At 46.8% G+C, this 14,289-nt stretch overlaps 1 protein-coding gene and 1 pseudogene across 1 annotated transcript; one reads left to right on the top strand and one right to left on the bottom strand.

Moving 5' to 3' along the window:
• Positions 1-7,800: 7,800 nt before the first annotated feature.
• On the top strand, positions 7,801-8,650 carry LOC125554512 (annotated as a pseudogene).
• Positions 8,651-10,667: 2,017 nt separating this feature from the next.
• On the bottom strand, positions 10,668-13,127 carry LOC125550276 (ferredoxin C 2, chloroplastic-like). Its single transcript, XM_048713237.1, has 8 exons — positions 12,882-13,127; positions 12,566-12,782; positions 12,412-12,475; positions 12,062-12,150; positions 11,428-11,496; positions 11,261-11,305; positions 11,078-11,136; positions 10,668-11,006 (listed from the first exon to the last, which is right to left on the bottom strand). Exons 1-7 carry the CDS (start codon positions 12,905-12,907, stop codon positions 11,092-11,094), a joined length of 555 nt encoding a protein of 184 aa, XP_048569194.1. The 5' UTR covers positions 12,908-13,127; the 3' UTR covers positions 10,668-11,006; positions 11,078-11,091.
• Positions 13,128-14,289: the final 1,162 nt, after the last annotated feature.

Raw genomic sequence — 14,289 nt, 5'->3', positions numbered from 1 at the left:
TTAGGTGCTTCCTCCTCTAATTGGGGTAGCAACCTGCACTTTGGGTAGCTCTTGGAGGGGCGTTCGAGTTCATACTCTTCGGCCGCAAGGACTTCAGTCCATCTATCGGCTAGCAAATCTTGATCAGCTCTAAGTTGTTGCTGTTTTTTCTTGAGGCTGCTCGCCGTGGCCATAAGCCTGCGTTTGAAATGCTCTTGTTCGACGGGATCCTTCGGCACGACAAATTCGTCGTCGTCGAGGCTTTCCTCGTCTTCGGAGGGAGGCATATAATTATCGTCCTCGATCTCTCTGTCTGCCGCTCTCTCATGAGGGCTGGCTTCTCTATCCTCCTGTGTTGAATCTTGCTGGAGGCGGTTGTCTTCGGCACTGTCTGGGGTGTTATTATCTCCCGTGCCGGAATCACCGTTTTTGCTTTGGCGGGATTTAGAGCGGCGCCGCTGACGCTGGCGCTTAGGCTTGGAGGGGTCATCCTCCGTTGTTCCATCGCCATTGCCTTCTTTTGGGGTGTCCACCATGTATATATCATACGACGAGGTGGCTTTCCAGTGCCCTATAGGCGCTGGTTCTTGATCGTCTCCTGCATCGGCGTCCATACCGTCGATGTCTTCGGAGTCGAAGTCGAGCATGTCGGTTAAATCATCGACAGTGGCTACGAAGTGGGTGGTGGGTGGGCTTTGAATTTCTTCATTATCCGCATCCCAACCTTGCTGACCATAGTCCGGCCAGGGCTCTCCTGATAAAGAGAGAGACTTTAGTGAATTCAGAATATCACCGAAGGGCGAGTGCTGAAAGATGTCCGCGGCAGTGAACTCCATGATCGGCGCCCAATCGGGTTCGATCGGTAGGGGCGCGGAGGGCTCGGAGTCAGGAGAGGAGTTCGGCTCCTTGGAGTCACGGGCTTCGCAGAGACTAGGGCTGGTGTTCGGCTCGATCGCCGTAGAGATTGCTGTTGGGGAACATAGTAATTTCAAAAAAATTCCTACGCACACGCAAGATCATGGTGATGCATAGCAACGAGAGAGGAGAGTGTTGTCTACGTACCCTCGTAGACTGGAAGCGGAAGCGTTAGCACAACGCGGTTGATGTAGTCGTACATCTTCACGGCCCAACCGATCAAGCACCGAAACTACGGTACCTCTGAGTTCTAGCACACGTTCAGCTCGATGACGATCCCTGGACTCCGATCCAGCAAAGTGTCGGGGATGAGTTCCGTCAGCACGACGGCGTGGTGACGATCTTGATGTTCTACTGTCATAGGGCTTCGCCTAAGCACCGCTACGATATTATCGAGGATTATGATGGAGGGGGGCACCGCACACGGCTAAGAGATCAATGATCAATTGTTGTGTCTATGGGGTGCCCCCCTGCCCCCGTATATAAAGGAGTGGAGGAGGGTGCCGGCCAAGGAGGGTGGCGCGCCCTAAGGGGGATTCCAACTCCAACAGGGAGTAGGACTCCCCTTTTTCCTATTAGGATTAGGAGAGAGAAGAAAGAGGAAGGAGGGAGGAAGGAAAGGGGGGCCGGCCCCCTTCCCAATTCGGATTGGGCTTGGGGGGGCACGCCCCCTCCCTTGCTCCTTTCCCCTCCTTTCCACTAAGGCCCAATAAGGCCCATATACCTCTCGGGGGGTTCCGATAACCTCCCGGTGATCCGGTATTGTCCCAATCTCATCCGGAACCTTTCCGGTGTCCAAATATAGTCGTCCAATATATCGATCTTTATGTCTCGACCATTTCGAGACTCCTCGTCAAGTCCGTGATCACATCCGGGACTCTGAACAACCTTCGGTACATCAAAATATATAAACTCATAATGAAACTGTCATCGTAACGTTAAGCGTGCGGACCCTACGGGTTCGAGAACAATGTAGACATGACCGAGACACGTCTCCGATCAATAACCAATAGCGGAACCTGGATGCTCATATTGGCTCCTACATATTCTACGAAGATCTTTATCGGTCAGGCCGCATAACAACATACGTTTGTTCCCTTTGTCATCGGTATGTTACTTGCCCGAGATTTGATCGTCGGTATTTCAATACCTAGTTCAATATCGTTACCGACAAGTCTCTTTACTCGTTCCGTAATACATCATCCCGCAACTAACTTATTAGTTGCAATGCTTGCAAGGCTTATGTGATGTGCATTACCGAGAGGGCCCAGAGATACCTCTCCGACAATCGGAGTGACAAATCCTAATCTTGAAATACGCCAACCCAACAAGTACCTTTGAAGACACCTGTAGAGCACCTTTATTATCACCCAGTTACGTTGTGACGTTTGGTAGCACACAAAGTGTTCCTCCGGTAAACGGGAGTTGCATAATCTCATAGTCATAGGAACATGTATAAGTCATGAAGAAAGCAATAGCAACAAACTAAACGATCAAGTGCTAAGCTAACGAAATGGGTCAAGTCAATCACATCATTCTCCTAATGATGTGATCTCGTTAATCAAATGACAACTCATGTCTATGGTTAGGAAACATAACCATCTTTGATCAACGAGCTAGTCAAGTAGAGGCATACTAGTGACACTCTGTTTGTCTATGTATTCACACATGTATTATGTTTCCGGTTAATACAATTCTAGCATGAATAATAAACATTTATCATGATATAAGGAAATATATAATAACTTTATTATTGCCTCTAGGGCATATTTCCTTCAATTGCAGCCCCCGAGGCGGTGTCTAACCACCCATCCTCGATTGGTGTGATCGGCTCCGAGCTAGGGGTCGGAGTGGATACAGGTGCGGCCTCCAGGGCATTGTTCGGCGGCAGAGCTAGATCATGCCCATCGTGACAGTGCGGCGCGCTTGGCTGTGGCTCGAATCCGTCGAAGATCAAGTCTCCGCGGATGTCGGCTGTGTAGTTCAAACTTCCAAATCTGACCTGATGGCCAGGGGCATAGCTTTCGATCTGCTCCAGATGACCAAGCGAATTGGCCCGCAGTGCAAAGCCGCCGAATACGAAGATCTGTCCGGGGAGAAAGGTCTCACCATGGATCGCATCGCTGTTGATGATCGGAGAAGCCATCGGGCCTAAAAGTGACGACACGGAGGAACTCTCAATGAAAGCACCAATGTCGGTGTCAAAACCGGTGGATCTCGGGTAGGGGGTCCCGAACTGTGCGTCTAGGCCGGATGGTAACAGGAGGCAGGGGACACGATGTTTTACCCAGGTTTGGGCCCTCTTGATGGAGGTAAAACCCTACGTTCTGCTTGATTAATATTGATGATATGGGTAGTACAAGAGTAGATCTACCACGAGATCAAGGAGGCTAAACCCTAGAAGCTAGCCTATGGTATGATTGTTGTTCGTCCTATGGACTAAAACCCTCCGGTTTATATAGACATCGGAGAGGGCTAGGGTTACACAGAGTCGGTTACAATGGTAGGAGATCTACATATCCGTATCGCCAAGCTTGCCTTCCACGCCAAGGAAAGTCCCTTCCGAACACGGGACGAAGTCTTCAATCTTGTATCTTCATAGTCCAGGAGTCCGGCCAAAGGTATAGTCCGGCTATCCGGACACCCCCTAATCCAGGACTCCCTCAGTCGGTGAGGGGTTGGATGAGATTCATCATGTAATCGAGTTAACTTTGTTAGGGCTTGATCCCTAGTATCCACTATGTTTTGAGATTGATGTTGCTATGACTTTGCTATACTTAATGCTTGTCACTAGGGCCCGAGTGTCATGATTTCAGATATGAACCGTTTATGTTTTCACCATTATATCTATGTTCTAGATCTGATCTTGCAAGTCATATGCACCTACTACGTGTTATGATCCGTAAACCCCAGGGTGACAGTAATTGGGATACTTTCCGGTGACAACCGTAGTCTGACGAGTTCATGTATTCACTATGTGTTAATGCTTTGTTCCGGTTCTCTATTAAAAGGAGGCCTTAATATCCCTTAGTTTCCTTATGGACCCAGCTGCCACGGGAGTAGGACAAAAGATGACATGCAAGTTCTTTTCCATAAGCACGTATGACTATTTACGGAATACATGCCTACATTATATTTATGAACTGGAGGTAGTTCTGTGTCGCCTAGGTTATGACTGTTATATGATGAATATCATCCAACGTAATCACCGATCCAATGCCTACGAGTTTTCCACATATTGTTCTTGCTAAGTCACTATTATTGCTAGTGTTGATGTTCCAACTGCTACAAAATTGTTACTATTGTTATCGTTACCACTATTACTATTACTACTGTTATCAGACCATCATATTATTGTGCTACTGGTCACTTTGCTATAGATATTTAACCTCCAGGTGTGGTTTAATTGACAACTCAACTGCTAATACTTGCAAATATTCTTTGACTCCCCTTGTGTCGAATCAATAAATTTGAGTTGAATATTCTACCCTCGAACTGTTACAATCCCTATACATGGGGGTTATCACCCACAGGATCCTCCTCCTACAATATAAAAGTACATCCATTACTATTAATTACAGGAAACCAACAAAAAATTCAAATACAAACAAAAGTCACAGTGATCATATTATCCATAATATTAACCTATTTGCATTTTGCATAGGCATGTGCACAGATTTCACAACAAAGCTAATGAAACTATATATGGTGGATAACTTTATAATTAGAGGAAACTTATAGAAAATAAAATTTTAAATCTACCTAAACATTTTGATTTTGGATAATGAAGCAAAGCTCCAAACTATATATGTTGAAAAAGTGCAGTTAAAATAAATTGATAGGTACATATAAATTAATGCATTCCTTTTTAATTATAGCCAAATCTACTGAAGATCAATGCTGAATTAATGATCAGCTTACGCGCGATAAAGAAATATATGCCCAAAATGAGTGTACATGAAGATGACAGTGACAAATCTAGCCATGTTAATTAATGAAATCAATTGTAAGAATCCAATTCCAAATATTTCAAACTGCTTGATTATATAATTGCTGAGGTGATATCAATTGGCATAGCAAGCACGAATCTAATACAAAAACCCTTAAACCAACTAATCTAACCAACTATACTAACGCATGAATCATAATCTAACTAACTAACCCTATATTCTTAATCTAAGATTAACTATGAATGGGAAATGAGAAGAAGTACCTCCTCGACCACCTGCTCGTCGCCGGCCTGCGCACCACGCACTGCGCCGCTCGATGCCTTCACCTCCAGCTCTGACATGGCCGAGTCAGAGACGGCCACCTCCTCCACCAAATCCGCCACAGCAGCTGCAGCTCCAGCGACTGCGGTTGCAGCATCTCCTGCACCACCGTGGATGCAGGCAACTTCCGGCACGGCATCCGGCGCGGTCCCCGTGACCTTCTCTTCTAGCACATCTCCGACGGAAGCAGCGCCAACGCCACGAGCGTCCTCCATCGGAGCCGGAAACAAGCGGACGGGCGGAGGGAAGTACGATGGGGGTGAGCGAGTCGGTGTGATTGGAAGTGCGGTGGGGGTGAGGGTTTTGCTGCGGTGAGGGGGGCGATTTGGGGGGGTGGTGGGGGCGATGCGTTCGGTAGTGGTTCCCCTCCTCTTATACGATGGGACATTTTTGGACGTTTCCATCGACATGTGCACACCCACGAGCGCAGTACGGTGCACTAGAAAGCGAAACGCCGACGTACAAATACTAGTATACGGTCGAGCCCACGCCCAAGGCTCTACGCATGAGTAAATTGACAAGCCTACGTCCACTTGTCATAGGCTGTAACGGCCAGGCCCACATGTCATGCGCAGTCCACATGTCTATCCGGCTCCACACGTCAGTAACTGAGGAGGTAACGGTCAACGGCGTTGACCAGATGGCAAGGCTCCGTTTGGGCTTTTGTGAGAGTAGGGCGAGTGGGGGAGAGAAAAAGTGAGGAAATTTAGACTCCTTGGGCAAAACTGAGCACAACTAAGCAACCAGGGGCACAGAAATAGAAAATCTATTTTTTTACTATTGTGTCACTAGACCATCTTTCTCATACATTCTTCTTAGGTAAAATGCATTGGTAACTATGTTACTATTATGTTCTTCAAAAGAAGCTCCAGTATTGTTGTGCCTCTGTTGATGGATGTCGAAGATGAGATGACATTGTTTGCGTACAGCCATGGACCATTTTCAAATATACATACTCGACTGAACGTCAGACAAATGGATGCCTCAAAATCGAAGGATGGAGGCAAATAGTGAATGACCGCATGCCATAAACTGGAGACTGGTGGATCTCTGTGCTCCATCATGGAGATGGAGGGATTTTTTTTGTTTTATTCTATTTTATATAAGAGAGAGGAGTAGGTCTGAGACATTGTTATAACCTTATGATAATGATGAGTTGTTATATCATTTTGATGATGACGAGTTTTTATATCACTACGATGATAATGCGTTGTTATATCATTATGATGACGATGATGAGTTGTTATATCATTGCTAGTGTATAAAATCTGTATAAGGTTGTATAAGTACTTCCTTCGTTCGGAAATAATTGTCATCAAAATGGATAAAAGAAGATGTATCTAGACTAGATACATTTTCTTTTATCCATTTTGATAACAAGTATTTTCAGAAGGAGGGAGTACATTATAAATATTCAAAAATAAAATACACAGATTTAGTAGTGGCGCACCTTGGCTTTATGTCAGCCAAGTCATCTAAGAAATTTGATAAGCGAGGAAGGAAAATCATATCTCTCCTCTCACGGCTAAAAATTAAACAAATCAAGTCCAATGCTTTGCCTAAAGATAACTCTAGGACTCTAAGAATTTGCCTTTTACATCTTGGCAGTTTTTATTTCCTAAACAAAACTGATGCGCCAACTTAACATAAAATCAGCTGCTGGTGGCCCCATCCGCAGGCTGCAAAGAGAGCACGTCACGTGGCAAAAAGTGACTGGACCTGGAACTATCTGGTGTATGAACTCTGCGAAGTAGTATTCCACACGGCTTCTTGTTTTTTTGCTTTTTGAAGTACGGCCGGCTTCTTGTTTTCTTTGTGTTACATGCGTAGGTGGGCACCAAAATCGTAATGTGCTCAGCTCAAATATTTTTTTTGTAATGTGCTAATATCTTGGTTGCACGCCAATCAAAACCATCAGCGTAATCACGTGCACGTACATGATGCGGTGCATGCATGTATGACTATATGCAATTCTTTTTCACTTACTTTATTGTAGGAGTATTTTTCTTTCGACTCTTCATGTCATGTATGGCTACATGCAATTCATTTTCACTTGCTTTCGACCTGTTTGGATGCTCTCACGTCCTTTAACTCCTCTCCGCTCCAGGAGCTAGTTTAATACTGCTCCCTGCTTTTGTGTTGTAGCTCCCTCCGCTCCGGGAGCTGCGGTGGGGGAGTGAAGGGGATCCGAACAAGGCCTTTATCTTGGCATTTTTCTTTCTTAACTCTTCATGTTTACCCGTCGCAACAAAAGTCTCTTAATTGAAATATTTTTGGCATGTAAATATTATTGATCTTTAGTTCATTAAAATGTGACAATGTGTGAACAGCATGCAACAACAGCATCGGCAGTCGTGGTCATATTAGTATTTTTCCAAGTCGTGGAAGCTGCGATGGCATGGCATGAATCCAATTAAACCTAATTAGTTTGGCTAAAAAAGGAGAGGAGATCACTCGCAAGAAAAAAAGAGAGGAGAGGAGGAGATTGCTAATTTGGGCGCGGTAATCTCTCCTGCCCTCTCACCGTACGGATGTATAGATAGAGCTAAGCTCCTTCATTCTCACACACCACACCGCAGCCTCTCCTCCGACGTACTGTGCAAACCGACCAACGCTAAGAAAAAGAGCAGCAGCAATGGCAGTGCAGCAATGCACGGTGGCGCTGGTGGTGGCCGTCGCCCTCGTGGCAGGGCCAGCCGTCTCTTACGCCGCCGAAGCCGGCTACACCCCGGCCGGGGCACAGCCCAAGGCGACGACCGAGGAGCAGAAGCTAACTGAGAAGGCCAACAACGCCTTCAAGGCGGCCGTGGCGGCTGCAGCGGCAGCCCCTCCAGTGGACAAGGGCAAGATATTCGTGACTAACTTCACGCAGACCTTCGGCGCCTGGTCTCTCGAGGGGATCTCCGAGGCGTCCAACTCCAACGCCACTCTCACCACCAGGGTCTCCTTCGCTTTGACGAGGGCCTTACTCAACACCAAGGGCGCTACCCCGGAGGCCAAGTACGATTCCTTCGTGGCTATCTTCGGCGAGTCGCTCCGCATCATCGCCGGCATCCTCGAGGTGCACCGTGCACGCCGTCAAGCCCGCTGGCGAGGAAGTCAAGGGGCCGATCCCTGCCGGCGAGCTCAAGGCCATCGACCAGATCGACGCCGCCTTCAGGACTGCAGCCACCGCCGCCGACGCTGCCCCGGCCAAGGACAGGTCCACCGTCTTCGACTCCGCCTTCGACAAGGCCATCAAGGAGAACACGGACGGTGCATACCAGGGCAACAAATTCGTCCCCGCCCTCGAGTCCGCCGCCAAGAAGGCCTACAACAACACTAGTCCCAAAGCGCCCAAGATCAGGCTCGCGACCTATGAGTCCTACCTGGCCGACACCATCATCGCCATGGCCGCCGCGGCGGCCGCCGCCGCCGCCACTCCCACTGCTGCGGCAACCGCCACTCCCACTCCCGCCCCCGCTGCCGGTGGCTATAAAAGCTGACCTAGTGAGCTCACCGTACCTACAACGTATGCTGCATATGCGTACGTGCGTATCTGACTGTGGCGGCACCAATTTTGATCGACAATCAATGTCCATTCTTGTTTTTCGTGTCATGCACCCGCGATCGAGATTGATGACTTCTCATCAATTATTAAATGCGAAAAATCTGGAGAAAAAAAACTAGATTTCATAGTTCAAGTGTGAAACGGACCTTAAAATCTAAATCCCAGAAATCAGCACACTGTTTTTATCTAATCCCAGCTTAGCCCGGCCCTTTTTGGCTGAGAAGGTGTTTGTTCCCGCTGGGATTGCGCAGGATGACAGAGATTGGGGAGAAACAGAACAGTTTTGTCGTAGCTATTTCAATGAGAACGAGGGAGACTTACCAAGGTGACTGTTCAGTCTTCAGTGCATGCTCGATCACTGGCCGTTCAGTCTTCAGCACACAAGCTAAATTGCTGGTAGCTAGTTAAGCAAGTGCGTAGCTGTGTAAAGAAACGTGCATGTTTCATCGTCAATCAGTAGTGGTATAAAAATTCTCAATCCTGTCTATAGTTCATCTTCTTCTAGACAGCTATATATCTCTTGCTTCGGTGGATTACTTGTGTCACCATCTACTGCATTTTCTAATATTTATATTCCAACTTATTGCTGGAATTTTGTCTATTTTGGGCCTAGCCCAATAGCAGTTTCAGAAATTCCTAATAAATCCTAAAGGCCCACACAGCCCATTTGTGCAACGCAAGAGGTGGAACAAAAGTTTTGTCCCACATTGCTAGTTGAGTGGGAGTTGGACCTCCTTATAAGGGAGGTTCTCTCCCCACTTGTACGAGCATGAGAACAAGAGGGATATCCACACGCGCTCCTCCTCCGCCGCTCGTCGCGACGCGGCGCGGGTTGCGGGAATGAGCCGAGCCGATGTCTAAATTTTTGCCACGCACGACGGGTATACGAAAGGTCACGTGGGAGTTGAAACGTTTTTCTGTAGTAGACACTGAATTCGAACGGCGCGCCTCTTCGGCCGCTGCCTGTTCGCTTCGTTGCTTCACCTCCCGTCGCAGCCTCTTCGCGTCCTTCTCTTGTGCCTATATAAGAGAGGTCGCTCCTCTCCAGAGAGACACACCAGAAGATCCCCTTCCTCTCGCCACAAAGTTCCTGAGCACTGCGTTGCTGCTACGATCTTTCCCATCCCGGCTTGCGGCGTGCACCGCACGTCAGGACAGTAGGCCTCCGAAACCGCACCTTTTGAGTCCTGTACGGGAGAAGGGTGATAAGGTTTTTGGGGAGCGCTCAGCGCGACTACTGGCTGCTTCATCACGGACGATCCGGTCGCCGACGACTACTTCCCCGACGACGACTTCTTCCCCGACGTCCACGACCTCCTCGACGACATGGCAGGCGAGGACACCGACCCCAAGTCCAGCGCTTCTGCTGCTGCTGTCCCGTACGTGTTCTTGTCTTTCCTGTTAAAGGTTCTGTCACAGTTTCTTGTTCTAGTCCTTATCCTACACATGTTAGGTTCTACTTCATATATACTACTTGCTATACTGTCTGCTTTAGATATGATAGGCTACGGTTCATATATGCAGAAGCTATTTACCTACTCTCTGTCAGAACGCATGACTTGTTTTATCTCTTCTATATTAGTCATGCTTTATCTAGTATTTCTGTTAATAAAATCATTTGGTAAATTGCTCATATTTCCAACACTTATTATTAATTTGGTTTGTAATGCGTCGTTGAACCATTTTATTCACCGCCTATACATATACTTGCCTTATCCATGTGAGTCCATTTTTGGAAAATGTTCTTTTCCCGTATTTCGTATCCGTATCCAAGGATGAGCACCGTAGATGACAATCTCATACATGCTAGCTGGACATATATCATGTTAATGCACTCAAAATAATTTTTAAAATTTAACAACTTCTGAGTTGTGCTCCTATATATCGCTACCATTAGAAATGTATGTTGTCGACCACATTCCTACAGGCTAGGCATTCAACCACTCTGAAGCTACAGAATAATAATCAACATCAACTGAAACGTCCCGCCTTCACAGCCAGAAGCATCATTTCGTTGCACTCAAGATCGAGTTGAGGTGCTAAATAAGTAGGTACTACAAGTTCACAGCTTTTTACATACATACAGTCCATAGCGTTCTTCGTCTACTGTGAATACAGAGGAGCAAAAAGGATGGCATCTCTGCAAGAAGCATATTTGCACAGCAAATTTGCAAAAACACAGAGAGCATTGAGCAGAGGGGTCTTTTTGTTTTCTCTTCTTTCTCCACTTGCAAATCAAGTCTTTTTTGCAACTCTATATAACTACAAACCGCAGCTTAAAAACCGTACCGCTGGAAAGAGTGGAGACAGAGTGTCAGAATTGGATGAGGTTGCAGAGACTCAAGTTTGTGATGGCTCCAACCTGTCAGTCACGTTTCACTCGTCTCCCATTGCAAGCTCTAGCGCGTAATCATCTCTGTCCTGAAATAGAAAGACGGGTCAATTTCATCTCAGCAAAGTTTGAAAGATGCACATATTTAAGGAGAGAGGGGTGCCAATAACATGAAACCGCTCTTCTCGAATAAGCAAAGTTGGCTATACTTACAACAGGCCCCCGCGCAAAGTATCTTCCAAACTGGAGCCAATATACCTACAAATTGAGATAGACGCGCAATCATCGGAATTCAGAAGAATATTTCATACTAGTTCCTATAGCATATTTGAACTAGAAATTTCTTGAAATTCATTAGGCGTCTTAAGAGAATTGCTTGCCTCATCTTCATCTTGCGTTTCAACTTCAAGATCAGAGGATGGGTAACCAACACATAACAAAGCATAGCCCTGAAAAGGAAGCCATACAATTGCAACATCAACATGATTTCAGTTTGCAGAGGTAGAATCATAATGATTCACGAAGCCTATAACATATGTCCTCGTCCTGTATAGGAAGCACACATAGCGCACCCAATTCGTGTGATAAAACTGAAAGCAGTTGGCAATTCTAGAGCACCAGACAGAGTTGAAGTCGACCTTGATCCGTCCTAACAAGTCACTGCTCACCAACTCATCTCTACATCAGTTGTCTTGGTACAACCTCTCCAAACTACTCAGATCCAGTAAAATGCAAGACTTTCTTAATAAAACAATAGGTTACTGCGACGTGTAATAAAGCTTGGTCCAACAGTTGCACTGATCACCATGCAATGCAAATGATAAAATTGAACTGGATCAGTTCAAAAAAAACAAAAAGAAACTTAACTGGATCATCTGACAGTAACACAGTAGCGCGTACACAAACGACATAACTAATCAGATCACGGGACAATAATTGTACTAGTACCGCACACAAACGTTTTGACAGTAAGGAGCATGAAGATCCCAATCACGCACAACAAAGTGGGTTTACCTGCTCTCTTAAGTCGGCGGATATTCCAAGAGCTTCAGGCTGTCTTATTTGCCCTGATTTTATCCTAACAGCACAGCTGGTGCAGCAACCTGATTACCACAAATTTCCTAATTCAGTAGCTTCTATAGATCATATGAAGTTAATGAAGAGGATAGGCTAGCCAGAGGGATAGAAGAACTAGTTAAACGATTTGGTACCAACTAGAGGAAAATTCAGCAACCATTTGCGGCGATTTAGATGAAATAAATAGAGCATCATACGTTTTTGTAGCTTATAATTCAGTTGGCGCTAATTGGTAACATTAGAATGAGACGAGGAGGCCGAGAAATTAAGGCAGCATGTAATACTACCATGGCGGCAGGCGAAGGGGAGCGTGATGTCCTGCGCCTCCGCGGTGTGCAGAATGTACTGGTCCTGCAAGCGGCCGTGGCACGCACACCAATCAGCACCACCTCGAGAGGAGGCGAGAGCGAAGCAAACCCAGCAGCATGCATTGATGCATACCTGGGGCACGAGGAAGTGGTGGACGACCCCGCGCTCCCGGTCGTGGACGGTGACCTTGTGGGTCGGGACGGCGGCAGCGGCGGCGGGGGCGGGGGCCTGCTGCAGCTCCGAGGCGCGCGCTGCCGTGCTCGTGCCACGGGCCGGGCGCGCGGGGAAGCTCGGGCTCCTCCCGCTTCTCCTCCAGAGGCCTCCTCCGTGCGCTGCTCCCACGCGAGCCCTGCATGCCACCCAAGGAGAGGAGAGGAGAGGAGAGGAGCGCGTCTGTTAGGACAAGCCGCGGGGGAGGGAGGGGAGGCGCGGAGTGCCGTGCGCGTACGTGGTCGCGGCGGGGCACGCCGCCATCCTGGCCGTGGACTGCCTGCCTGTGGTCGCCGGGCCGGCGAGACGAGGCCGGCGAGGAGCGGGGGCGGGAGCGGCAAAATCCCAAGGATTGGTTGGTTGGCTCGGAGCGGATAAGGTGCTTCCGGAGTTCCGGTGCCGTTAACCGGGAGCGGCCGCGGTGTGCCGTGTCAGCCAGCTGCCAGCGTGTGCGTGACAGCCGAGTCTATGTCCCGCTTTAGACACAAGACCGCGTCGCCTACAGAGCCGGCCCATTAAACATTGTGTTTCGTCAGGCTGGCTACATAAAATATATTCACACATTTCAAAAATATGTTCGTGACACTTTACAAAAAGTTTATACAATGTAAAAAAAATCCAGCATAGTTTACAAAAATGCTTTGTATCATTAAAAAATGTTTCAACATGAATTTGGAAAATGTTTAACAGATATTTGAAAAATGTTCAAGTGTATAAAAATTGTTAATCTTGTAGTATTTGAAGAATGTTAGACGCATATAAAAAAAGTTTTATACGCATAAAAAATGTACAATGTGTGTGACAAAAACAAACATCAAAAAATATATTTGAAAAATGTTAATCGTGTATTGAAAAAATGTTGAATGTGTATAAAAACATTCTGCTGTACATAGGGAAAATGTACAATGTGTATTAAAAATTTACACTTGTGTTTAAAAAAAGAAAAAGAAAAGAAAAGAAAAAGGGAAAGCCGAAGAAAGCCAGAGAAAAACCAAAGAAAACGGTGCTAAAACAGTGGATACCCGAACAAAAACCAACAGGAAAAAAACTCGCGCTCACGTACAATGCTAGCCCGGCCCAATAGCTGCCGCGTTGTAGGTGATTCCTAACAAGAATCAGCGCGAGCGAAACATAGTTATCGCGACCCGACTCGCTCGTGCAGGCTCTTGCGTACACTCCTGCGTAGAAGATCCTCTTCTTCTCTTCCAAAAAGGAGTACTTCTTAGGGGGGAAAAATGTGGCACAGGAGAACTTCTTCTTCGGAGCATATTTTTGATTTTACCCCGAAAGGCATGAGGCCATATATTAAATATTACAGGTCCTGCCAATTAATAAGCATTATAGAAAAAGGAAAATATCAAATCCCTTATTAGGGGTGCCAAAGTCTTCTTCCTTCTACATCCATCGGGGGCGCGCCATGAGCGAAGCTCGTTTCAGCCGTTGGACCTCCATCCTGATGAAGAAAACTTGTTTAAACCTAGGAGCTTATAGAAGCAGCGGCGAAAAAGTCATCGATGTAGACCAAAAGACACTGACAGTCATGATCTGCGTAGTAAGTCACCACTTCGGAGAAAAAACATCGGAGAAGCCCGAAAATACTCCAAAGATCATGAGCGTCGACCATCACCCCAACGACATGACCAAGT

This window comes from Triticum urartu, chromosome 4 (assembly GCF_003073215.2).
Source record: "Triticum urartu cultivar G1812 chromosome 4, Tu2.1, whole genome shotgun sequence".
Taxonomy (NCBI): Eukaryota; Viridiplantae; Streptophyta; class Magnoliopsida; order Poales; family Poaceae; genus Triticum; species Triticum urartu.
Note: the sequence above shows the minus strand (reverse complement) of the source record. Positions and strands in the feature narration are given on the sequence as shown.

Excerpts from the sequence above, each read along its gene's own strand:
- LOC125550276 (XM_048713237.1), bottom strand. The coding sequence starts at position 12,907 with ATGGCGGCGTGCCCCGCCGCGACCAC. Across the intron at positions 12,476-12,565 it reads ACCACTTCCTCGTGCCCCAG|GACCAGTACATTCTGCACAC; the intron begins GTATGCATCAAT and ends GGCCGCTTGCAG. Across the intron at positions 12,151-12,411 it reads CCCCTTCGCCTGCCGCCATG|GTTGCTGCACCAGCTGTGCT; the intron begins GTAGTATTACAT and ends TGTGGTAATCAG.